At 51.2% G+C, this 27,874-nt stretch overlaps 1 protein-coding gene across 1 annotated transcript; it reads right to left on the bottom strand.

The window, feature by feature from the left end:
- Positions 1-5,715: 5,715 nt before the first annotated feature.
- LOC122379490 (hapless 2-like) lies at positions 5,716-9,447 on the bottom strand. Its single transcript, XM_043361774.1, has one exon. The coding sequence runs from the start codon at positions 9,161-9,163 to the stop codon at positions 6,155-6,157; it is 3,009 nt and encodes a 1,002-aa protein (XP_043217709.1). The 5' UTR covers positions 9,164-9,447; the 3' UTR covers positions 5,716-6,154.
- Positions 9,448-27,874: the final 18,427 nt, after the last annotated feature.

Genomic DNA, 27,874 nt, shown 5'->3' with positions numbered 1-27,874 from the left:
GTTACGCACGAGCGTACTCCACGCCGCGTAGTAGCGTGGGGAGGGGAGGGTTAGAGTGGTGGCATGTGTAGAGGCTAGAACCGGTTTCCACCGCCATGCCACCGCCCAGCGACATGGAGCGGGGTCAGTGACCAGGGCGCAGGGAAAGGTCAGAGGTCAGCTATAACGTAGAACTTTGTGTCACTCTCCCCTCCGCGTGTAACGACCGCACGACAGCGGCCGGCCGCCGATCAGGCTAGAGATGTCAAGGTCACCCGCAGACCGCAGTCAACGGGCTCAGAGGGTTGGTCGAGTGCGCGTCCGTGGCTGACGACAGTCTCGACCATTTGCTATATGGTGCCGATAGACTAGCGTGGGTAATAAGTTTTTGTTCAGGCTGCTGGGGTGTGTCATCTTGATATGATGCTTTGTAACATTATGATACGCAACCTCGCTGGCAGTGGCCGAGAGGAGGGGGGGGGGGGGGAAGCGGGTGCCGCCTCCACATGTTTATTTTTGTTGACAGCTGCGAGAGCTGAAATTTGGCAAGCCTGACCTTTGGTTCAAGCTGAATTTTTATGACAGCAGCTGTATTTCACCCTCGCCAATATTGGTGTTTTGCCAGCGTCTATCGTAAAGAGGGGGAGGAGGGTCCGTTGGACACCTTTGCCGTTCAGCCCCTAATCGAGCTAGAGCTTCGCGGAAAAAGAGCGTGTTGCCCGTGACGAGAGGAAGCCGATGATACCCAATTTTAACCCTCGCCGGCACAGGGGGGTTGATGCAACCCCCCCCCTAAGGTTTTTCGCGAATAACTCGCGTAAAAAGCGGCCGATCGCGACGAAATTTTCAGTACCCTCGCATTGATCAATTTTACACCTACCCTGAAAATGTTTTGACCCTGACCCAAATGACCTTTGACCTGTGACCTCTTTTCCGAGACCATGTTTGGCCGGAATCGCGATTCGGCGTATGTCGGCTTGCATTAGCCGCGCGCTTGCAAGCTTTTCGTGGTTTCAAACGTTCAAACATGTGATTTGATGTTGCTCCCATACATTGGGGTGGGTTTCAATCTTTAAGGTCAGGTGAAGGTCAGGTCAGGTCATTGACCTTTGGTGACCTCGGGTGACCGGTTCACTTTTTCGAGTTTTACATGTTTCTAGGCCAGTTTTTGGAGCTGAATTCGAATTTAGCAACCATTTGAAAATTTACGAAGTTGTTTTGGTGCCTTCGTAACATGTTACGAAGCTGTCAGAGGCGGTTGACACGTATTACGAATACCCGTCACAACCCCTACCGGTTGACCTGACCTGACCCGACCCGACCTGGTCTAAATGCTTAAAGACATCATCTCTGATCAAAACTAATACGATATTCGTGATCAGCACCCCGGAAAACCACATAGCAGCCACACTTTACGACTTTCTAACAGGTCCCGATTTTCCCGGTTCTTGGGTCATTGACCTGACCTGGAAGGTCACCCGATGACCTAGGACCTTAAAATTGGGTATCATCGGCTTCCTCTCGTGACGGGCAACACGCTCGTTTTTTCCGCGAAACTCTAGCTCGATCAGGGGCCAAACGCGAGGGGGGGGGGGGGGGTCGTACCAACCCCCCTTGTGCCGTCGAAGGACGCAAAATGGCCTGTGCCGGCGAGGGTTAAGGTCCTAGGTCATTGGTTGACAGGTCAATATAACTCAAAAGTCGGGGAATCGGGACCTGTTAGAGCTTCGTAAAGTGAAGCTGTTATAGGGTTTTGCGGGGTGCTGATCACGAAATTCAAGTTAGTTTTGATCACAGATGATGTTTTCGTGCATTTAGGCCAGGTCGGGTCAGGTCAGGTCAGGTCACATGTTACGAGTGAACCAAAACTACTTCTTAAATGTTCAAACGGTTTCTAAATGCGAAATCAACTCCAAAATCTACCCTAGAAACATGTAGAACTCGAAAGAGTGAACAAAGGTCATCAAAGGTCAGTGACCTGAATGATCTTCACGTGACCTTGATACCCACTAGAATCCATGCGATCAACATCCTTTCACATGTTTGATCGCTTAGAGCCACAAAAAGACAATAAAACGCGTTCTACTCGAAATACGCCAAAACGCGATTCCGGCCAAACATGGTCTCGGAAAACAGGTCACAAGTCAAAGGTCTTTTGAGTCAGGGTCATGCAAATTATAGGGTAGGCGTAATATTGAATAACTCGAGGGTACTGAAAGTTTCGCCGCAATCAGCCGCTTTTTGCGCGAGTTATTTGCGAAAAACTGAGGGTAGGAGGTCTGTTCGACACCCTCCTACAAGTGCGAAGGTTAAAGGGACCCTCCCACCTTCAAAAAAGTTTATGAATTGGCATGAAAGTGATGTCGCTCGGTTCAGAAAGAGCGACAACGAATATCTACCAAATTTCACCGAAAAATATTCACCGGTTTTCAAGATATTAGACTTTTACTTTTGTTTACTTTTTTGGGATCTCCGCTGTTTCTAGCGACTTTATTTTAGAAGTGCGGCGTTTGCGGCAGATGTTGCGCGCAAATAGCATATACCACCGCGTGCTACAAAACGTTTTAGTCAAACTTAATGACGGACGTTCGAAAGCCTGATGACGTCATCAGATTCCCGTAATGGTTAAGAGATAGGGACCACGCTGGTCCCACCCTGCAAGTAAAGGGAAGAAATTTCTTGAACACCATAAAGCTGCGGGGGTTGCGACCAGGATAAATGGTGGTTTCTGAGCCTGGCCGCAAACTTGGCTATCTCAACTCAAAACTAATGTTAAGGTGGGAGGGTCCCTTTAAGGTCAGGCCGTTGACCAATCGCGTCAAAAGTGAACCTCTGTAAGGCCCCAAAATGTCGCGACGTCGCAGCACCCTTCGTGCCAGGGGACTTTTCAACGGGGAATGAAGCTTATATGATCTAGCCTACTATCTCCCAGAGGCCTCACAACTTGTATGTAGCTATTTCGTATTTTTCTTAAGAGTCACCTGAAGTCAGGTCGGTCACGCAACCTCACGATTATTAATCAATTGGGAAATATGAAAACTGTTATTTTGGCGCCGGGAGCCATCTAAAGCTGTCCCAAGCGCATGAATTTGCGATTTTATACAATTTTTGCAAGCCCCAGCATTCACTTTTCCATTCTTAAAGTTAGGCGACTTCATTTATGACGTCACTAAGGTCACAGGAGATTTCACCAAAAAGTCCCGATCAAATTGAGCTAGCGAGTCGGGAAGCCACCAGTGGACTTGTAAGGACCTACCGCATCGAAGAAGCGATATGACCTCCTTGAGTCAGCCTCGTGGCCTGAGTGGCTCTGCCCTGACATGACCTGAGGTAAACACCTTAAATTGACCTCAACAAAAACAAAGCGTAAACTATTCGACGCGTTTGAGCATGCAAAACTCTTGGCTCTGTAACCACTTAAGGTGAAGTTGTTTACCAAAAACCGATCCCGCGACTTGGAGCACTTATACTGACCTCAGAATTTATCGGTGGACCTGAGACATTCAAGTCGGGTACCAGATGCTGCATCTCATACGACGCACGCGCTCAGTTTTATCCGCAAGGCGCTAGCACAATTAGGGGCAAAAAGACGGAGAGGGGTCGTAATCGCCCCACCCCCCTCGGCCGGGGTATATGCAGAAAACCCAAAATTCCGTTGAAGGTTAAGCACTCAAGTGATATATTATGATGCGAGAAGGTATAGGTAAAAACAAGTATGCACACGAGCGGATGTGAATTAAACTGTGTTTGAGGTATGCCTTTTTTATTATACATTCGATTTGCTTTAGTTATTGGTAAGAACAGATACAACCAAGAAGAGCGCCCCTGAAGAAAAGGTGGCGCACCGGACGGGTGCGATTTTAAGGTCCAAGGTCAGTCGGGGACCTCTAAGTTCGGATCAAGCGCTGCATGTTAGGGTTAAAACTTAATATAAAAAAAAATGGGAGCAAACAAGCATCCCGATTTTGGCAGCATCGTCATGCTTTGTCACGGCACTCATCCACTCCCTCGGCCGAAATATTAGTTCCTTTTTGTATGAGTTCTGGCATAATCCCGCACATTATGCTGCATGTTGTTTGCCATGAAAAAAGCATGTTCAGCTACGTTCTACGCAGTACGCACTATAACCTAACCACCATCCCATCATCCACCACTAGCCACCATCCCGTTCTGTGATCCGTTCCACCCCACACGAATCAGCCGAGATACTAGTCAGTCGGGCTAGCGCTATCCTCCCCTCCCTTCCTGACTGCACAGCGCTAAAACCCAGAGCCGAGACTTCCCGAGCGCGACCTCTGACCCCACGCGGTCCGAAGGGTCGGCCGATGCCTAAGGGCGCGCCGCGCGCCGGCCACCCGGATAGCCTCTGCCGAGTCTCCCTTCCATACACCGTTTACTACGCGCTCGATTCATTCATGATTCTGTGTTTCCGCGTCCCTCTCGCTAGGTGGCACCATGGATGTCATAGGCGATCCCAGGAAGATTGCGGCCAGAATACCCCAAACGGCAGAAAATGAGGTTTTTGGTGGATATCTCGGAAAGTATTTGGCATACAACGATGAAATTTCTCAGTCTCGTGGTAAATGTGCATACACATAATCCGGGTTGATACTTATGCATTTAAACATTATATAGGACCAGATATGTCCGAAAAAGCAAAACCAACAAGACTTTTACTGGAGAGCCGTACCTTCAAAGGTGTCACCCCACGTTTCAGACCTCCTCCATCGCCGCTGATGAAGATCGGACTTGGCCGCCCCATCTCAGCGCTGGTGCGCGGCTCTGTCTGACCTCCCCCAGTCCCCGCTGTCGCTCTGTGCTGGACGCTGGTGCCCCACCTTCCACAGACCGTGGTCTGCGGGTCGGACCCCGCTGTCGCTCTGTGCTGGACGCTGGTGCCCCACCTCCCACAGACCACGGGCTGCCGCCCGACCGCCGCGCCGGCGACCGCCGCCTCTCCGCCCGCCGAGTGTCGGTCGATCGCCCGTGCCCATGGCTACACTCTCTCCATCGATAGCCTGTTTACGGCCCATCGGCTGCCTGTAGCGTGCAACTCCTCTGCAGAACGGCTATTTTTACGTCAGCAACTCATGTACGAGAAATTAATTATTCTGGGATTTACAACAGCGAGGAGAGACTGGAGCAGAAAATAGCTGTAAGCTATCTACTCTGCTCCAAAAAGGAGTTTTTATTTGATATTTGTAAAGTGCACTACATAGTACATATTCCAACTAACCGCTGCCTATTTATACTCGCCCTGTTTCGGGAAGAATAGTGTTGACAGGGCTATGTGATTTATTGTGTATTCGTGCAGGTAAGTAATTATTTACTGGGAGGGTGGCAGGTTCCTTCCCAACAACAAAAACACATCATCGTTAAGGGACCACGCATTTGTGGAAACGTCTTGCAACAGCAAATGCACTGCTGCATCTCGACATGGTGTGCAGGAGGCCAGGGCTCATTAAAAGTGAAGAATGCCGTTTATGACGCAGTGGCACATAACTGTGAGCCTCACGCGACCCTCTACTGAGGGGAGAGCAGGCCGGCGACCAGTTCACGTGATCGTTCCCAGTCAGCACGTTCGCATTTGATGGGCCATTGTACTTGGCAACTAGTTTCTTCAACGTAATTGTTGACGGGCATGCAATCTCGTTTACCGCGTTAAATCCAAAACACAAAGTTTCCCTGCAGTGCTGGTTGAGAGCCAGCGATTTCAAAAGTGTTACCGGAAAACAGTTTCTCAATAGGCATGTGTATATATGCAAACTATGGTCGCAAGGCACACAGCAGCCAGGCTACGCTGGCCGTGCTTACAAAACAGCCTGGGCTGCATTTGGGCGCATAAATCCGGACTTGCATCCATCACATTCATCCTATCTAAGATCGCCATCTCATTTCACCAGACATGCGACCTTTCCAGAAGCATCCGAACATGCACCAATCAGTGAGAGCCCACAAAATAAACACAATCTGTCACTAGTTCTGCGACGCTGCAGTTAACATAATACCACTGGTGAAAGTAGCATTCACCCCGCTATAAGCTATTCAGCGCACCAGTTTCTTTCAGTCCAGAGACACAGCTTTAGTATAGCACAACTCATTCACCAAAGACGGTGAATCTACCACAAATGTACACATAACAACATTCACTTTCAACCGACCAGCGTGCGCGGCCCTATTTGCCGCTGGACGAGCCCTGCGTCTGACTGAGTCTCCTGCTGGCGGAGGCTGACAGCGAGCCGGAGCTCCTGGCCGGGGACGAGGCCGAGGCCCGGCCCAGCGAGCGCGCCGAGCCGCTGCGCCGGCCCGTGCCGCTCGGGCTGCTCAGACTGGTCCGCGACAGGCTGTTGGCGGACGTGCGCGTGGCCGGCGTGCCCGTCCGACTGATGCTCGAGCCGAGCGAGCTGTTGGAGGACGTCCTCAGGTGGTCGCGGCTCTGGCGGTACTGGTCCAGTGCGATGTCCTGCGTGGACGTGCCGCCGTAGCTCTGGGCCCGGTACTCGGACATGTCTGACGGAATGCCGCCCTGCTCGGAGGGCAGCAGCGACCGGCGCCCGCTCTGCGACCGGGGCGACCCCTCCAGCTCGGGACAGCAGCAGAGCGCGCGCGCACAGGGCGCCGGCAGACAGCCGCGGCTCTTGCGCACCCAGTACCAGCAGGACAGCGGGATGTAGAAAAACCACGTCAGATTGAGACAGAAGAGCAGCGAGCCACTCATGCGTCGCACGGTGGGCGTCTTAGTGAGTGGGTGGACCGGATAGCCCTGTCGGTCGTACTCGACGGGGAAGTGGCGCAGCTCCTGCTCATAGTAGTGGTCGATCTTTCGCGGTTTGTCGTTGCACATGGCGAGCCCGAACAGGCCAATAGAGTCTGGGAACAGAATCCCGGCCAGCGCCTTCAGGGACCCGAGCAGCAGTCCGAGAATGGTCAGCGTGATGAGCACCAGCTCGACGTCCAGCACTATCTCAGCGATGAACGGTAACCGCGACTTGTACAGCGAGGGGATCGAGCCGAGGAAGCCCGAACTGCGGTAGTGCGACAGGGACATGGGCGTGCACGCGTACCGCTCGGCTGCGCACGCGCACAGGCAGAACCACACGCACACGCACCGATCGTGCGGGTAGGCGTGGATGCGGCGCGCCGCGACCATCTTGTCCTCGCTGTTGCGCACCAGCGCCGAGCACACGATCTTGTCTCGGATGATCTCGGAGCCGTGGTTGAGCGTGATGTTGATGGTCACCTGATTCTGCGGCGCCAGGTTGAAGGTGATCCTCTTGCTGTTGGGCACCTTGTGCGTGCAGGAGGCGATCTGCACGCTGAAGGTGGAAGACACCAGCCCGGTGTTGGTGATCACTGTCGTCACCAGCGTCAGCTGCTCACCACTCTTGGTGTAGACGTTGGTGATTTGGGCGTGCATCCCGGTGCGGAGAATGCCGATGTCATCAGCATCTACCTCGACGTCCACATAGCTGGTGTAGGGGTAGGTGTGCTTCATCAGCAGGAGATACTCTCCGGACGCGCGGTTCACCTCAATGGCGTCTTCGTGCGGCGTGCCGTAGTCGGTGAGTCGGAAGCGCAGCGCGCCCCCGGACCTCTTGTCGCGCTCCCACAGCTGGATGGGCTGGTTGTTGAGGCACGAGCCGCGCGGCCGCTCGCAGCGGTCCTTCTGCAGCGCGAACGTGCTGTACGTGGCGCCGATCTTGTCGCACGACTTGCCCGACATGTCGACCAGCGTCCTGCTGACCAGGAGGTACTCCCCGGGCCCCTGCAGCTGCGGGTACTCGCTCTTAGTCCGCTCGCTGCCCGTCATCTGCGGGATGAGCAGCATCTTGTCGGTGACGGCGGGGATCACCTGGTTCTCGCGGCGCAGCACCTTGCCGCTGTAGGTGGCCACCAGCGACTGGTTCTTCTCCATGTGGTGCATGGAGTCGGTGCCGAGCGCGATGATGCGGCCGGCGGTGACGTCTCCCCAGCGCTGGGTGCCGTCCGGCAGCTCGCGCTTCACGTACACCTGCAGCTGCAGCGAGTGGCGCAGCCGCGGCACCTGCACGGCGTTCACGTTGTACCAGATGTCGTGCAGCCGCAGGCAGTGCGCCGACGACAGGTACCTGTCCGGGTCGACGCCAACGGGCGTGTCCGCGGTGCAGTCCTGACCGCCGCGCCGCTGCGTGCTGAGCACCTGTCGGCTGCGGCGACCGCCCTCGGCCGCCCGCCGCTTCCGTGACGCTCGGCCGCCCGAGTTCACAACGGCCGAGAGGCTCGGACTTTTCGGGCGATGCATGCTGTCTGGCAATGCATCCGAGGCGTCGATCACGCTATCGCCTTTTACGCTCTCCTGTTGTCTCACTTGACGAGCATGTAATCCTGGTTCATTGTGCTCCGCATTATCAATCACGGAAAGGCCGGGTGCCTCTTTACCGAATGCGGATTGTCCAATCTCTTTCAAACCCAGTATATCATCCGCATCACTCCGCACGGGTCGAGCTGATGAAAGGCGAGGCTGCATACTGTTGTTCAACACTTGCTCTGCCAAAATATGAGCTGGCGGCTTCCCCGATGCTGTGCAGTAGCAACAAAAACCTTGACTGTAAGGGATAGGTTTTCCCTTCTTATATGCATACGAACATGTTGGATGCGATGATGACGTGTCGTCACAGCCTTTAAAGTGGGGTGTTTCGTCTTTGTTAATTACTTCTTCATGTACCAGACCATTAACAACGTGGATGTTTCTGAAAGGATATGCCTGAAGAACTGGCTGCTGACGAAAACGGATCGTTACCGGGCTCAATAGTTTAACAATTTTATTTGTAACATCGTCGTACCCATGGTCAATGTAAATGAGTTGCTCATCTTCGTCAGTTGTGTTTCCAAAATCATTTGGCCTGTTCTTGATCCACAATGATATTGCAAGTTTTCTCTGACAACGTGTTAAATGAAATGGGTACTCAGGCTCGTCCATCTCAAACTGCTGCTCCAAATCCAGTCTCCTTCTAACAATGCCAGGAAACTGGTCATCTTCATCAAAATTGTTTTCATCCTTTTCTTTTTCCTTAGCAACATCTTCAGCCCGAGTCGAAACCTCGTTACATCTTTTAATGAGAACCTTGACATCAATGGATGAATGTGCTATGTGTAGCAGTACCACATTTAGAGCGATGCAAATTACATCTCGCTTGCGCATCATCCGGAACAGCAGATATTTTCTTTGATTGTTTCACGTAAGATTGCTTCATGCATTCGTTAACTCAAGATATTGACTCATAGTACACAAATGAAGCATGCCAGGGAAACCCTTGTATAGTTCTAGTAGTTTTATTCTTAAATGACAGCCGTAAAGCAATTAATAAGGTCGCCATAAATGAACCCTAAGTGTATGCTAAAACACAAATGATTTGCCGCAAAGCGCCAGTAAATGTAGCGTCTGTAAGGCTGTCTGATAATAGATTGAGAGCACACGCGTGATACCTGTCATGCCTCCGCCAATAAAAGGTCCTCATGTGATTGACACGCGAAATCACATGAGGCATGATGATAAGGGCATGCCTCATTTCACTGCGCACTTCCCTCTTGTTCTTCCAACAATATAAAATTTCATCAAAAGCTCATGCAGGACTTAATTTTTCGTCAACTAGGTGGAAACGTTCAAGACCAATCGGCGATTCTTACACACTAGACCAATGAGCTAAAAAAGAAAGCGAGAAAACAAACACCTAATTTCAACCGATTTGTTGACTGTTGGGCTTCGAGCTACATGTAGTACTTATTTAACCCTCGCATGTGTGCGGCGTTTGCCAGCTTCTAATGTGTAGGGGGGGGGGGGGTCGGTTGGACCCCCCCCCTTGCCGTTTGGCCCCTGATCGAGCTAGAGCTTCGCGGAATAAACGAGCGTGTTGCCCGTGACGAGAGGAAGCCGATGATACCCAATTTTAATGTCCTAGGTCATTGGTTGACCTTCCAGGTCAGGTCAATGACCCAAAGTCGGGAAAATCGGGACCTATTAGAAAGTCGTAAAGTGTGGCTGCTAAGGGGTTTTTCGGGGTGCTGATCACGAATATCGTGTTAGTTTTGATCACAGATGATGTCTTGAAGCATTTAGACCAGGTCGAGTCAGGTCAGGTCAGGTCAACCAGTAGACGTCGTGACGGGTATTCGTAGTACGTGTCAACCGCCTCTGACAGCTTCGTAACATGTTACGAAGTCACCAAAACTACTTCGTAAATGTTCAAATGGTTGCTAAATTCGAATTCAGCTCCAAAAACTAGCCTAGAAACATGTAAAACTCGAAAAAGTGAACCGTGGTCACCCGAGGTCACCAAAGGTCAGTGACCTGACCTGACCTTCAGGTGACCTTGACACACACGGGAGTAACATCAAATCACATGTTTGAACGTTTGAAACCACGAAAAGCTTGCAAACACGCGGCTAGTGCGAGCCGACATACGAGAAATCGCGATTCCGGCCAAACATGGTCTCGGAAAAGAGGTCACAGGTCAAAGGTCATTTGGGTCAGGGTCATGAAATTTTCAGGGTAGGTGTAAAATTGATCAATGCGAGGGTACTGAAAGTTCCGTCGCGATCAGCCGCTTTTTACGCGAGTTATTCGCGAAAAACCATGGGGGGGTCCATCCAGGGTTGTATACCAATCAAGTCGATTGAATTGATTGATTTGATTCAGCGCGTATTTTGAGTTGATTGGATTGAGTCGATTGATTTTTCGAGATGACTGGTTGACTGACTCGTTTGACTTTAGCGACTGGTTGACTGATTTGATTCCCGAAAATTAGAGTGACTCGTATGATTGAGTCGATTGAATGGAAAGTTGAAATAAGTTTTAGTTGACGAAAAATAATGACACCAATTGATGACATCAAAGATCACAAAACTACACTGAAAACTGCTTGTCATCACAACTGCAATATGGAGTAGATGGCCAAATAAAGAACAGGGCCTAAACATTAACAGCCAACTTTGACTTTCAACTGCAATAACTGCTCCAATCCTGTGGTAGAACCTGGCGATGCACCTAACCTACCTACCTTTCTGCACTCAGCAGGAAATTTTTTTTTTAATCCAGATGATAAAGTGCAAGGCCCTATATACTAATAAAGTGTGATTAATTACTAATTCACATCTCCACATCTCCTCAGAAACAACCCACTGAACTCTATAACTATCTGAAACCCCTACAAAAATAACTGAAACAAAAGCGCCGTTTTCGTCTCGCTAATTACGTTTACATTAATAGCTAATTTGCTGCATTGTTTAATTTGCAGCAGAACGTTTGTTGATCCTTTTCTCCTGAGAGCCTAGGCATAACATATTTCATTTTCCTTAAAATATTTTACCGAATATTATTAAGTGGTTTTAGTTCAATTGAAATAATAATTAACCCTCGCCCGTAAACGGCGATCTGCCACCTTCGCCCATGCAGGGGGGGGGGGGTTGGTGCGACCCCCCCTTGGCGTTTGAAAACGGAGCGTCGTAGAGCTTAGCGGAAAAGACCAACGGATTGCTCTCGCCGAGATCTCGCGATTGGTGGTATATTTTTTGGTCCTAGGTCAACATTTGACCTACTTTTGACCGGTCAAAGGTCAAATTTTCGGAAAAATAGACTTTTTCAACTTTCCGCGGCGATTGCGGCAAAACGGTGGGAGATATCGACTTGAAACCTACACTATCGTGTTCCTTGATCAATTCTCTATCGTTTGGTATGTATTTCGTTTCCCTAGCTCTAAAAATGGCGCGTTGGGAGCGCCGGAAGTCGGCAAGGTCACAGTCGGCGGCAGAAATTCGAAAAATCAAAATTTAAATTTTTGAAATCTGATTGTATTTTTGGATTTGGGAGGTCCATTTGCTCCCTATAGAAGCTAATATTGCTGCATATTCCCATTGAGGTGACAAGAATTAGCAAAATAGTGGTTCGGGCGCTTTTCAAAAATAGTACCGGACGCTGTTCCTCTTGTGACGTCATAGCTCCGTGACTTGACCTGACCCGGTCAAGTTTCTTATACCATATGATAGCCAATACTTGCCCCAACATGCATGGGAAGTTTCATCACGATCCATCAACCGATGTCCGTACCACCGGCAGGAAACCTCGGGCGTTGGCACTCAGTTTGTGAAAATCCGGCCGGAGGCTGTTCCCTTTGTGACGTCATAACTCCGTGACCTGACATGACCCGGTCAAATTTTTTTTATCAAAAGATGCGCAAGGTTTGCCCCATAAGATACCCAAAATTTGGCGGCGCTGCGCGCCGCCGTTTTTGCACTATTTCCGAAAAACCTCAGGGGGGGGGTTGCACCAACCCCCCCTACATGGGCGAGGGTTAAAACGAAATTGGTGTTGTACAACCGATTTATTTTATGATGATCTACCATACTACATGATAATCAATGACGTCATCTTACCAAAAAATCAAAAGACGAAGAATAAGGATTTATAAAAGCTTAGCATACTTCTTTGCAAAACGTTTTCTTTGTTTTTTTTTCGCAGTTGCACCAACGGCATTTAATTTTCCTTGTTCTTCTTCCTTTGTCATTAACTTATCCTGTGGTTCCAGAGTCCCTGTCCTTTCCATTTCCTTTTAAATATATTTTTAATGCTCATCCCTATCCCCCAGTCCTAACAGTTTCAAATTGTATTGCAATAAAATGTTTTGAATTCTTCACATATAACCTATCTACCTTCGTTGGTACTGTTGGTAGCCAGTGACACATCTAGGCAGGTAAGTAGGTACCTACCTGCTTTCCTGATGTCTTCATAAAGCATACCTAATGAAGTTGTCAAATTTATAGCACATTTTCAACACTTTCATATCAATATGGTGTCAGTGTGGCATGTAACCAACCTAGCTAGGTTCATTATGTTCAGGGTTCAATTCAGAAGAGCTCCGCATAACTCACATAAGAGACAGACGGGGGCTTTACATGGGGTAGATGGCCTGATGACTTAGCTGGAATATGGCCAAAATTAAATTGACAACTTTTAGGTGAAAGGTGGTGATTTGGGTTAAGGGGCGTTTGTTGAAGTCAACTACTGGGTTATTTTGCACCCATTAAATGAAACTTCTGCTCCAATTCTACCCATTGAACCTCAATATCATGATCCACCTGTCCATCACTAGGTATCCTTCCTTATTACATAGAAACTTTGAATGGCATGGCAATTTATAATTTTAAATGACAATATTTTTGTTTCTTCTGTAGGTAGGTAGGTAGGTAGGTACACCAGACTGCTATGGACACTTTTCCAAGTTGGTGGGGCAAAAAACCTAATGTATATCTTGGTTTGAGTCGTTTGATTGAGTTGATTGATTCCTTTCATTGTCGCGTTTGAGTCGATTGAATCAATTCCCGAAAACTGCTCTGACTTGATTGATTTGATTGGTTTCCCAAATTTGTCATGATTGAATTGATTGCTATTGATTGAGTCGTATACAACCCTGGGTCCATCCGACCCCCCCTACACATGCGAGGGTTAACCCTCGCCCGTAAACGGCGATCTGCCACCTTCGCCCATGCAGGGGGGGGGGGGGTTGGTGCGACCCCCCCTTGGCATTTGAAAACGGAGCGTCGTAGAGCTTAGCGGAAAAGACCAACGGATTGCTCTCGCCGAGATCTCGCGATTGGTGGTATATTTTTTGGTCCTAGGTCAACATTTGACCTACTTTTGACCGGTCAAAGGTCAAATTTTCGGAAAAAAAATAGACTTTTTCAACTTTCCGCGGCGATTTCGGCAAAACGGTGGGAGATATCGACTTGAAACCTTCACTATCGTGTTCCTTGATCAATTCTCTATCGTTTGGTATGTATTTCGTTTCCTTAGCTCTAAAAATGGCGCGTTGGGAGCGCCGGAAGTCGGCAAAGTCACAGTCGGCGGCAGAAATTCGAAAAAGCAAAATTTAAATTTTTGAAATCTGATTGTATTTTTGGATTTGGGAGGTCCATTTGCTCCCTATAGAAGCTAATATTGCTGCATATTCCCATTGAGGTGACAAGAATTAGCAAAATAGTGGTTCGGGCGCTTTTCAAAAATAGTACCGGACGCTGTTCCTCTTGTGACGTCATAGCTCCGTGACCTGGCCTGACCCGGTCAAGTTTTTTATACCATATGATAGCCAATACTTGCCCCAACATGCATGGGAAGTTTCATCACGATCCATCAACCGATGTCCGTACCACCGGCAGGAAACCTCGGGCGTTGGCACTCAGTTTGTGAAAATCCGGCCGGAGGCTGTTCCCTTTGTGACGTCATAACTCCGTGACCTGACATGACCCGGTCAATTTTTTTTATCAAAAGATGCGCAAGGTTTGCCACATAAGGTACCCAAAATTTGGCGGCGCTGCGCGCCGCCGTTTTTGCACTATTTTCGAAAAACCTCAGGGGGGGGGGGGGTTGCACCAACGAGGGCGAGGGTTAACATTACTGGGCATTCTGCATATGAAAAATGGGAATTATAAACATCCCATAGACCATATGTTGTGTTCCTTTATATCCTTTAAGCACGGATGCCCATTGCATGAACAAATCAGACTTGAGCATTTGTATTTGCTGATTCGGCTTTACTATAACCGTAAAACGTCAAAAGAAATAAATGAAGACATGATTTGTAAGTTTCTTATGCAATAAAGAAGGCGTGATATTCAATAACTAATTAAAAGACGTTAGCTACTGGAGTTTATCAAGGAATCAACACATTTTGAGCGAGCACTAACTAACGGTAGCAATATGTGAAACCTTTTTTTATTCCTATCAGTAAATTAAGACAGGAGTTAAGACGTAAAACATGACTGCTCATTAATTTGATTTAAGATAAAACAGCCCATCTTACATTAGCAAACTAATCACACACATGTGAGTGCTATGGGGTATCTCTTTGCAAGGGGTATCAATCCAGCATTATCTTCACATTAGGCAGCTGTCAATCTTAGCAGTAACTTATAAATCGATTGCTGCTTGAGCATGCCTAAATTTACGATCATATGCACACGATGATTATATCTGGGCAATTATGTTAAAGCAGCTATTTGCTACAGGCAGCGTCTTGTTGAGGAGACCGTAAACAGTGAAAATTACGCCAGCTCTGCAAGTAATAAAGAGGCGTGAACGACAATGATTGAGAGACGGCCTATTCATGAGGAGGAGGAGCCCGGGCATGGATGAGGAATAAGATTGAGGGTTACCTGCTGTAAACACATTTGTTAGAAAAGGCATGCGATCGGGGGCTGCGGGGAGGCGCTGTGGGCCGGCGGGCGGCGCGGCGCGGCCGGCCGGGAGGGGACGACCCCACTCCCCAGCCGGCGACTGCAGCACCGAGTGCATTAGTGGCGGCCAGTAACCGGCCCGCGCTCGACCAGTTGCATGAGTTGGCGTGATGCCTCACGGCCAACATAATAGGCCCGGTGTCCTCTATCATCTAACCAGCTCACTAATGCGCCTCCATTCTTCCCTGACACGGGCAGTCCGTCATCAGTTTCTTGTGCCCATGTCCGTGGCTCGCCGAAGGACACCTAGTTGGCCCTTAGTGGGACGTGTCACCCTCGCTAATGAAACGTCACAGATGTTTATCTAAAAATAATGAGTTCAGAGTGGGCGAGCGACACGGGCCGGAGCGGCGGGCGCCTCGGACAGGGAGAAATGGCCGAACCGTGTACCGGCCACGGAGCGGGCGGTCGGCGCCGCCGCCGGCAGGCGCGATGAAAGCATTCCTCCGCAGAGGACGCGCCGCCGCTCTCCGAGGACATCTCGGCAACACCGCTGTCAACAGCCCGTCCTCCGAGCGCCGGTGACGTCACTGGCCTGCTCTCCAGCGTAAACAGTAACGGCAGACTGTCACCGGTACGGGCGGCACATACCGGCCGGCCATCAACGTCACGGTGTCAGATACTTCGGTCCGCCTTCCCAGTCGCTTCTCGTTTTCTCTGGCGTTCACTCAAACAGTACTTCGTCCCTGTCCCGTCTCCGTCCCGTCCCATCTCAGTCCCGTCTCCGTCCCGTCTCCGTCCCGTCTCCGTCCCGTCTCCGTCCCGTCTCTGTCCCGTCTCCGTCCCGTCTCCGTCCCGTCCCGTCCCGTCCCGTCCCGTCCCGTCTCCGTCCCGTCTCCGTCCCGTCTCCGTCTTTGTCTCCCGCTGCACCGCCCAACCCACCCCGTCTGGCGATCACGACAGTTCGTGCGGCGCGTGCCGCCCTGCATGGCTCAATCCCATCGCCGTAATGAGCGACGACACCGGTGGTGGCGCGTGCCACTCGGCCGGCCGGCCGGCGCGCCGTGATTACGATTGTGGCGACTCATGGTGTGGTCGCCGGTAATGGCTGGGCCGCGCCGGACGGCCACGCGGCCGGCGGCGGCGCCCTGCAGCTCCGGCTCCGCAGCCGCCGCCCCAGAGAGCTGAGGGCGGCACGGCGGCACGGCGAGGGACAATTAGCCGGCCGCCGAGTCACAACAGGCCGCTGCCGGAGTCGGCGGGTGGACTCAGGAGTCGGCGGCTGGACTCCGGAGACGGAGATGGACCCGGAGTAGGTGGGTGGACTCCGGAGACGGAGATGGACCCGGAGTAGGTGGGTGGACTCCGGAATCGGCGGCGGATGGGGGGCGGGGGCGGGGGTGGACCGTGAGTGCTAACGACAGAGGCCTCTGCCGAAACACACCGCTCAAGTAGCAGTTACAGCAATAGGAACAGAGCACTGAGTAGGCATCCAGTGCCTACCTATGGGATGCCGAATTAGACACTGTCCGCAAAAAAAAACGAACGTACTCACCACACTACCCCAGGAGGGAAAAAATCTTAGAAAACTTCCCCACTTCCTAAGAAAATCCATCTCAGACAGAAATATTTTGCACCACAAAAAGTATTTCCTATTAACTCATAAAACTCAGCTCGACCACCCTCAGAGGACTCCTGCTTCAGTTCCTTAACCCTCGCATGTGTAGGGGGGGGGGGTCGGATGGACCCCCATGGTTTTTCGCAAATAACTCGCGTAAAAAGCGGCCGATCGCGACGAAACTTTCAGTACCCTCACATTGATCAGTTTTACACCTACCCTGAAAATTTCATGACCCTGACCCAAATGACCTTTGACCTGTGACCTCTTTTCCGAGACCATGTTTGGCCGGAATCGCGATTCTGCGTATGTCGGCTCGCATTAGCCGCGCGTTTGCAAGCTTTTCGTGGTTTCAAACGTTCAAACATGTGATTTAATGTTGCTTCCATGCATTAACCCGCGCCCTGGTGGGGGGGGCTATTTTTGCCCCCCCTCCAGACTTTTCGATATATCTCCAGAACCGCTGCGCCGATCGTCACCAAACTTTCAGTACCCTCCCGGACATCAATTTGACACATTGTGACCAAAAATTTTTCCAAAGGCTATGATAGGTTGGCCGGAAATGACGTCAGAGTGACGTCATGTTCTGCCGTTTTCGACCCAAAAAAAGGTTTCGCGGGAAGAGCTGTCAGGCCTATAGCTTTGCAAATACAGAAAAATGATAAAGACATAAAAGCTGTAGATTGGACAGGGCTACAAAACTGCTATCTCGGATTTTTGAAATTTTTGGATTTTGACCCCCAAAAATCAAAAAATAGATTTTTTGGATATAATAATCGAAAAATCCAAAAAGTTTTTTGAATTTCGCAAAAACCGGAATATATGTGATAGTCCTTACCGCCTTCCATCCACATACCAAATTTGAGATTGATAGCTCTTTTTTGGCGAAGTTATAGCGAAAAAACTGTTCAAAATTGATGACGTCAAATTTTCAAACTCAATTTTTAGCAATTCTAGACCCCGTAGCGCAAAACAAAGACCACCATTAGACTCCCCGTGACGAGCTGCATCGAATCAATACCCATTTTATGCAAAACTATCAACTTTAAAATTTGACCTTTTTTGGCCTGACCTTGACCTGACCTTGACCTGAACTTCACCAGAAACTGACCTAAGCCGTACCTGATAGTCTTATAACCAACACCATTGAGTTGGAAATGAAAAATTGGCCATAAAACATGTATCACACAACCTTAGTAAAGTTGGGCTCATGTGACCTGACCTGTGACCTGACCTGGTATTGCCAGTGACCTCTAATAGCAACATATCTACTAGGCAACTGACGCCCTACCGCTGATTCTCGACAAAATGCGTTTTCCTCGGTGTTATAGCGCATTCCCTAGAAGCCCCGTGAACGGTGAAACATTTCATCTTTGACCTGACCTGTGACGTCATCGGTGACCCCGAGGTCAATGAAATTTGGTTTCCTTCGACAAATTTGACAGGCCTTTCGAACGCCGTCTGAATTTTGCAGATCCGTCCAGTAGTTTCGGAGATACGAGGGGGGGCAAAAAATAGCCCCCCCCCACCAGGTCGCGTTATAAACAGACCCCACCAGGGCGCGGGTTAAGGTGGGTGTCAAGGTCACCTGAAGGTCAGGTCAGGTCATTGACCTTTGGTGACCTCGGGTGACCTCGGTTCACTTTTTCGAGCTGTACATGTTTCTAGGCTAGTTTTTGGAGCTGAATTCGAATTTAGCAACCATTTGAACATTTACGAAGTAGTTTTGGTGCCTTCGTAACATGTTACGAAGCTGTCAGAGGCGGTTGACACGTACTACGAATACCCGTCACGACGCCTAGTGGTTGACCTGACCTGACCTGACCCTACCTAAATCTAAATGCTAAAGACATCATCTGTGATCAAAACTAACATGATATTCGTGATCAGCACCCCGAAAAACCCCTTAGCAGCCACACTTTACGACTTTCTAACAGGTCCCGATTTTCCCGACTTTGGGTCATTGACCTGACCTGGAAGGTCAACCAATGACCTAAGACCTTAAAATTGGGTATCATCGGCTTCCTCTCGTGACGGGCAACACGCTCGTTTTTTCCGCGAAGCTCTAGCTCGATCAGGGGCCAAACGGCAAGGGGGGGTCCAACCGACCCCCCCCCCTACACATTAGAAGCTGGCAAACGCCGCACACATGCGAGGGTTAAAAGATTCCCCCTCTTTATGAGTCTCCCCTCCCGCCTGGCCTGTGCAGGGGACTGAGCAGCGGGAGACTGACCCGAATGAATCGCGTGCGGCGGGTGCTGCGAGACGGTGTGCCGCACAGAGGTCATTAATCATGCAGCCATTACCGCCCGTCCTCCTCGGCTGCCACTTTCGCCATTGTTTGATACCCAATCATAACAATCACCATTCGCCAATGGTTATCGCCGGGCAGCTCAGGATAATGACCGCCATCGCTGCTACTCCCGCTTCTGGTGCTAGCTGCTGGTGCTGGTGCCGGTGCTGCTGGTGGTGCTGGTGCTGGTGCTGGTGCTGGTGCCGCTGAGTGCTGGTGCTGCTGGTTGTACTGGCGGTGCCCATGGTGGTGCACTTGGGAATTGCGTCTTGTGCTGCACTATGTTGTTGCAGTATGTGCTACATATCCTTTGCCCCTCCACCTATAACCTGTGACGGGATATCATACGATGGGCTATTAGTTATTAAAAAAAAAACTTAGGTCAGTAAGCCCATCTACTGATCTCGAGAACACGAGGTAACGTGTCAAGAAGATAAGCGACAGAAAAGACAATACAGACCAGTTTGACCGTAAAAAATGGACAACCATGAACCAAGCAATATTAGGAACGTTTATTTGTCGAAGTAAATATGGTACAACTGATGTCCCCGATATCTATTTCAATATGTCAGAGCCGCCGCTGTGCTGAATGCTCGAGTGGGCTGCTGCGGTTGCCTGTGCTGCTCTGCTGAATGTAAGTACGAGTGGGCCGGAGCGGCTGCCGGTGCCTGCGCCGGCCGCTGCGGGCCAGCCGTCCTCCGCCCCTGTCATGCGGAGGCTGTGATTGATGCGCTATAGCCGTCCCATGCAGACCGTGTAACCGATGGCCTCCATGAGGTCAGATTAAAATACCACGCGGCTGTACAATGGAGCCGCACGGTCAGCTGGAATGGACAGCGCTGCCGACCGGGGCCGTCCGCCGCTGCACGCACATATCCCCAGAATGCAGTCCGCGCGGCGCCCCCGGCCGCGGTGAGGGCGGCTCTCCTCTGACTGACATACCCACCGAGTGCCGCTCAGGCCTGCACGTGGACGGGCCCGCTCAGTGAACTCAGCGTCCAGGTGTGCTCCCGGAGTACATTACCGCTACGGCAGGACTCTTGGATGGCGTCCCAGCAATGCACGAGCGTCGACAATAGTATGGGGAGCGGATTCTCAGCTCTCAGAGTGATATTCGGCGGGGGAGTCCTCGCATTGACCGACCATGGCTGACTGACGACAATGACTGACGGTGACTGACGGCGGGTGACTGACGACGTTGACTGACGGTAGGTAACTTGGTGATTGACTGTGGGTAACTCGGCGACTGCAGGCAGGTGACTCGTTGACTGCCAGTGGGTGACTCGGTGACTGGGTACCTGTCGAGGTCCGTCTGCCAGTCACGCCACGCCGAGGAGCCGGCGAACCCGGACAAGCCGCGGCGGCCGGACACCGTCCGGCGGCGCGGCCGCGGCCGCTCGTGCGCCGGCCGGCCGCCGACTCTGTAACCCGGACACGGCCGGTCGGTCCTGGAGCCGCCCAGTCCTGTCCGGGTCTCCCCTCACCGCGCCACCACTCACTGCGACCAACAATCCACAGCCGCCCGCCCCACCGCCGCCCGCTCCACCGCCGTCCGCCTCACCGCACCAGTCCACCATCCGCCCCACCGCCCCACCCCCCGCCGTCAGCCACCGCCCTTCCACCCAGCTGCCGGCTGCGATTTTCAAACCGACCTGTGATTGCACGGTGCCGACCTGTTGCAAGTCATCAGGACGGGCCGCCGGGAGAGCCACCCCCCCCCCCCCCCACCGCCGGCGCGGCGCGGCGCTCAGCTCCAGCGCGGACCGGTAAAAGTCCCGGTGACCTATGCTGCGGCGGCGACTCCGACGGAGTTCCCACGCCGCAGGCCGGTCCGAACACGGCTTTTGGTATTTGATACAAGGTACGGCTGTCGGCCGCTCTTGTCAACAGCCGGATCATGGTTTTGGCCACGCGTTAGCGGGCTGACTTGGTGTCAGATGACGCGGAACGCCGGCGCCGCCGTCACTGACGCTCATAGTGGATTCTAATATGACAGAATACATGATTGTACGACAGATTACTGAAGTGCAAAGAACCTGTGATAGCCGAGATTGCATATCTTTGCAAGCTTGCGTTGTAAGACACGGTAAGAGCGCGAGCGCGTGCTTTGACGAAGGAAAATGACAGATAAATTTCAACTTATGAGTGGCTGTATATCGTATCGTATCCGTCGCTACGGACCAATGTTTCCTTGCCATATCCGTCGAGACATTTGCAGGTCGATCAAATTATATTTTGTAAAAGTGTTTTGTTGTCGTTAATGCCATAATGCCACATTTGCTAATTAAGGTAAATAAAAGATCAGCTTATGTAAGAAACAAAATATGCAAGCGGATGGTTCTTTATCAGCTTAGTTATTCGGTGCACATGTGCTGACATTGACTGTGCTGGTCTGTCCCGGCTGGCCTGGGTGGCCTCTCAGCTGTTCCTAAGCTCGGCACGGCTGTCCACAGCCCACAGCCCACAGCCCACAGTCCACATCCCACAGTCGCACGCTGACGCAACATGCCTCCGAACCGGCCGGTGTCTCCAAAAAACCGCCCCGTCTCGCCCGTCGTGCAGAACGGAAACAACGAGCGAAGCTGCAGCGCCGGCCCGTCGAGCGTCGACATTGCATAACGTGGCCGCGGGCGGGTGGCCGGTGCGCCGGCGCGCGCTCCAGTTGTGTCGCCCGTCCGGCGGTGTCGGTGACGGCCCAACAGACCCGGCGGGTTTGTGCACAGACCGGTCGGCGGCCTGCAACTCCGTGCATCGTGCACCACCAGGCCGCAGACGGCAGCACCACCTGTCGGCAGAGGCGGCAACCAGCCCCGGGACACGACGGACTGTCGGGACACGGGACACGCTGGGACATCACTGGGGCACGGGACATCGCTGGGACATCACTGGGACATGGGACCTTACTGGAACATCACTGGGACATGAGACCTTATACCGGGACATCACTGGGATACGGCACGTGATGAGCTGGCTAACGTCATTTAAAACCGCATGGGAAAAATATTTCACGCAAAGTACGGAAGGAGTTTCTTCACATTACAGTTTCGAATAAATGAACTGTAGCAATGCACATTGCACATGCATACACAATACACATATACATGTCTACCATTCATACGTGCGTTAGCAATGTAGTCAATTCTTCACTGGAACAAGAAAAATGGCCCAGTCAAAAGAAAAAATAGGATGGCTTTGCCAGTTTAATTGCTATAGGCGCCTTATTAACATCATCTTAAACCTTGAAGGCCAGCAAGATCCAGATAAACGTGTTATCAAAGCGGCTTTTCCAGGAAACTGCACGGCATGAGAGTGAATTCGCCCGACCTGGCCGTGTGGGCTGTCTTATTTTAGACGACACCCTGTACTGAGTGTACGGCGCTGGTGTGGGGGTTTATGTAAACGCTTCCACACCGTGGAGGTGTTCGGGTGCACCCGTTCAGCTCAGTTCTGTCATTGGGTGCTGAGTTACACCCCATCTATCCCGGCCTCTCCTGCTATCGGGTGCTGATTACACCCCGTTCTGCCCATCACGTTCATTGGATCAGCTGTATTGTTTCCCGCTCGGCCCACTGCACTGCCGCCGTCCTACGGGACATGCTCACGACCATCGGATCAAAATGATCCCGGATCAGCAGTCGCTTTACCGCTGATCCGCTACGATTTGCTGCGCTCAGTGCTGTACACGGCAGACAGTCGCGCGACCGTCTGCTCCTGTATACTTTGCCCGTGCTGTGTGCTATGTGCTATGCGCTGTCCATTTTGGCCGTGCTGTGTGCTGTGTGCTGTAGACTCAACTGTGCGGCGGTCCGCTCCTGTTCATTACGGCTGTGCTCCGTGCTGTGTGCTGTCCATTTTGGCCATGTTGTGTGTTGTGTGCTCTGCACAATGTTCTGTGCGTTGTCCATTTTGGTCATGCTGTGTGTAGTGTGCTGTACGGTGTCAGCTGAGCTGCGCGGCCGCTGTGCTGTGTGTTGTCCATTTTCGCCGTGTTGTGTGCCGTGTGTTGTGCGCTGTGCGTTGTCGATTTTCGCCGTGCTGTGTGCTAAGGCTGCGCGGCCACTCGCTCCTGTCAGAGGCTGCACAGCGGACGGAGGTGATTGTTTTATTGGACCGTAATGTACAGACGGTCACGACAACCACAGGGCTGCCATACTGGCGTGCCAAGCGACAAGTGAGAAAATAATTTACTGCGCAAAGAACAGAAAAGGGATAAGCATCGATAATGCTGGGCTATCGCAGCAGTATAAATCAGTCACATTAATCTACGAAACAAAAATGGTTGGGTATTCGGCATGGTATGCACAGTGCACAGTCTCTAAGAGTTGACAATTTGAAGATTAATTCCTTGTGAACTTCTGCATTCGACTAAGCTGTTGTGTCATTTATGTCTAATTCGCATAACTCCTAGAAAGACGAAATGCAGTAACTCATACGACGCAAATGCGGATAGCTATATATAATAGTTCTTATAGTTCTTTTTTCAAAACTCACGATGTATACCTTCAAGTGCGAAATATGTTTGTGAGATGGTAATAAATTCATTCTTACACACATACCAATACCTATACTTATAGTATGTCATTGCCCTTCACGATTCTTGTAAATTAGGTGTACTGCAATTAGTGTTATTAGCGAAAGTAAATCGCAGTGTGAAAAGCTCTCATTGAGACAGGCTAAGGCTGGCTTGGTTAACATGTGCCCCCTAGGCTATCCAGCCATAAAGCACGGAGGGGGGGGGGGGAGATTCTGTCTTCCCTGTCTAACTTACGAAACGATGGTCGTAGAAACACGGGGAAAGTGGCAATCGAAAGCCCTCAACAAGACAGACCTATGGAGCAAAATAATTACCAAAGTAGGTAACAAGTCAGGTCAAGATCAGGTCAAGGGTAAAAACTCCAATTTTTACCCTTTATCGGCTTTGGAGGGCTCCTCATTCATAGGCGGCGGAACGGGGAGGCCACCGGGGCACCGTGCCCCCTTTGATTTTGGCATTTCATTAGCCCTATGGGCGTTGCATGGAAAGAATGGGACCAAAAGTCGACAGTGCCCCCCCCCTTAATTGAAGGTGTTCCGCCGCTACTGTCCTCATTATCGGCTTTGGAGGGCAGTTGCCGAGAAGAATAGACTGAGAATGATTGATTGATTGATTGATTGATTGATTGATTGATTGATTGATTGAAGAAGAATTGATTACCCATAACGCGTTCTTAGGCTACCAAGACAAGATGCATTGTATATAATGTCATGCAAAGGTCAAGACCAAGGCAGTTCAGGTCACCGAAGACGAACTATATGTAGAATGGGATACGTGTGATATATGTTTTTGGGTCATTTTGTTCATGTACATATCTCAATGGACATACCCCCTTAGTGATATGGACCATATTTGGATGAAGTTCAGGTCGAGGGCACGCCAAAGTCAGGTCAAATGAATTTAACTTTGGAAGTTGATTGCTAATGCCCAAAAATGTGTCGTTGATGCAGTTTTCACGAAGCATAGAATATGCTATATTTGTTTTAGTATGAGGTCTAGATCTTCCAAACTTTGTTTTTTCTTTGAAATTTGGTGTGTCGTGACGTCATTCGAATTTGAATAGCTCCTACATTCCTTAACCCGCGCCGTGCTGGTAGTCGGAGTTCTCCGTGTCGTGCTGGGGGAGGGGGAGGGGGACCGTCTAACTCGGCTCCTGGACCACGTACCTATAGCGACACGCGAATAGCTGAATTCGAAAGAGCGTCAAAAATAATGAAGGAAATACTTCGGTCATGTTTTTAGGTCAGGTAAAAATCATGTCACTAGAGGCTATCAAATGTCAAATTTTATTTCTGAGCATTGTTCTCAGGTTTGACCTCGGGTCAACGGCTTAGCCCCCAGTGGGTCGTTTTTTCCAAAAAATTGCCGTTTTTGCGAAAACATGGTTTTTGGTAGGTAATAACGTTTGACTCAAGAGAGCCACGACATTACTTTTACCAGCATTGTGTTCCTTTCGTCGAGAGGCGTCAAATAAACTATCAGTTGAACTTGAAAGGTCGTTTTGAAAATTTGACCTCAGGTCAAGGTCATGACCTGAAAGGGTCATGCTGCATATCAGTCGATCTGTGTCGTCGAGCGGAACACATCTGACTTGTTTTCAACGGTCTAGCACGTCTATCAAAAGTTATAGCAAAACAAAATACTGATGGTGACCTTTCGTGACCTGATATGACCTCAGGGACACACAGAGGGGTCACGGGTACAATTTTCCGATTCCTTGTGTCATGTTTTCCTACAAATAGATGGTTGAGTTTGTTCCGAACGACATGTGTCCAAAAGAGGCGCGCATTTCAATTTACTCCCGCTGAGTTTAATTAACCCTCGCCGGCCGAGGGGGGGGGGGCGGGTGCCGCCCCCCCATAGGGTTTTTTCGCGATAGCTCCAAACACGCTGGCGATAGAGAGCTGAAACTTGGCATACCTGGCCTTTGATCCAAGCTGCATCTTTTGACACCAACCGCATTTTTGGGTCAGGTCAGGCCACTGACCTATGACGTCATAAGTGAACCTCTGTACGGTCTTCAGATGTCGCAACTTCGCAACGCCCTCACTGCCAGAGGAGATGTCACAGGGAAATGAAACTTGCAGGATCTAGTATCCATTATGAGTCTCACAACTTGTATATCTCGGATTTTTCCTAAAGGTCATATGAGGTCAGGTCATTTTCGTGACCTCACCATTATAAGTCAATGGGGAAAAATGAAAACTGCTATTCTGGCGCCGGGAACGATCTCCAACTATCTCAAGTACACAGAATCGTGATTTTATGCACTCCTTGCAAGGTTAGATGCGTCACATTTGCAATGTTGACCTTGCGTGACGTCATTTATGACGTCATCAAGGTCATATTAGTTTTTCGTCAATAACTCTTGATCAAATTGAGCTAGCGAGTCAGAAAAGCCACCAATGGACTCAGGAAGACCTGCCGAATCGAATGATATGCGACATGACCTCTTTCGACCAGCTTCGTGACCTGGGGGTGCTGACCTGACCTTGACCTGAGGTCAACACCCCATGTTGACCTGACCCGGACAAAAAGTATACCATTCGACGCGCCTGAGCGAGACGAACACGATGCTGCCAAAATCGGCGCTCTGCGGCCGTTTTTGCGAAGTTATTCACCAAAAACTGAACCGTACCTTGGGGCACTTGACCTGACCTCAGAGGTCACCGGTTGACCTAGGACCTTAAAATCGGGTACCAATCTCTGCGTCTCGTAACGGCGCACACGCTCGTTTTTTCCGCGACGCGCTAGCTCCACCAGGGGCGAAACGGCGAGGGGGGGGGTCGTACCCGCCCCCCCCCTCGGCCGGCGCGTATGTAGAAAACCAATAGGTCCGGCGAGGGTTAAATGATAAAAAATCCAAAAGCTACAATAAACACTTTAATATATTTCGAATTCGGAGGCGTTCCATCATCGGCTCAGATAGATGTTGCCCCTAGCAGAGCGTGGATTTATAGAAGTCCATGGCATTGGGTAGTACCCAATGCCAATAATGGGTACCATGGAGTTCTAGGACTGGGTTTTCTTTATCACACCACAGCTACATAGCAAAAACTGCCATTCGAATGATCAGTTAGTACGAGTACAGATCATTGAGGCCTCAGAACTGGACTAAACCTGCAGCTGACGGTGCAGTTGGTACTGATACGATGCATGTAGAGGGATGATCATCACTCGGTGAGACGCGTTTGGGAAACAGTGTCACTGCTTCCCAAACTCCTGGTATGTGGGAAGCTAGCTGAGGGACGTGGTGAAGTCACTGACCGCCCCTAATCAGTCCCACTCTCCTCCCCCAGCCGCGGAGCCTGGGACCGTTCCACCCCGCGGCTGCACCCCGCGGCGGTCTCTCAGCCCGGCACCGCGGCGCGCCAGGCGCGGCTTATCGGCCGGCTATCCTCCAGCGCCGGCGCCCGACCGCGACGCTGCAACGCTTATCGTGGCACGAACTCCGGCCAGATAAGAGTCATTTGGGTAAATTTCGGTACTGCGCTTTTTATGTGGGTCAGCGTCTGATGTCTGTGAGTGATAGGCCGCCGCGAAGGTCTCTGTCGGCGGACCGTTGGGCGCCGGCCGGCGTTATCCGTCCGTCCAGCAGAGCTGTGGCCGTGCCGCAGCGGTCAGTGACGCTGATGTCACAGAGGGTCTGTCGGGACCGAGGGGCCGCCGGGGTCGCTCCCTGGCCCGGGTGACTGCGCCGCGGCGACACGGGACGAGTTAGTACCGTGTGCCGATGGGTATCGGCGCAGCGCCGCCGGCTGCGGCTGCCTGATGCCGATCGTGCGCGGTGCATCATGGGAGCCATCTCGGGCGTCAGCAGCGCGCCGTCACGGTCCGCCAGCCGCCGCCTCCCAGGAGTCTCACATCTCCTGCTGTCGGCGCCGATGCCGTGATGCCGCCCGATGTCATCGCGCGATGCCGCGGCGCCTGCCGGTCGGACCCGTCGTGACCCCCGCGGGGATAGATCGCCGGCCGGTCAGGCACCGCTGCCTGTGACGGTGGGCAGGCACCTGGCGGCGGGTGGTCCTGCCGTGTCCCGTGGGCGCCGCTGTGGCGAACCGGGTCGCAGAGGCCCGCCAACCTCCACCTGACAAACTAACAAAGAGCCACTGACCCTTACAACCCAGCAATGACCCAGAGAGTCGGCCATTCAGATCACGGGTGGACTGAAGAGCGGCGACGGTGCCGTGAAGTGCTCCCGGTCCTTCCTCGCGACTGCCAGCCCGGAGCAGGGAGGGTTCCCGCT

This window comes from Amphibalanus amphitrite, unplaced genomic scaffold, assembly GCF_019059575.1.
Source record: "Amphibalanus amphitrite isolate SeventyFive unplaced genomic scaffold, NRLGWU_Aamphi_draft 000000F_arrow, whole genome shotgun sequence".
NCBI lineage: Eukaryota > Metazoa > Arthropoda > Thecostraca > Balanomorpha > Balanidae > Amphibalanus > Amphibalanus amphitrite.
This window is presented reverse-complemented; position numbering and strand designations above follow the sequence as displayed.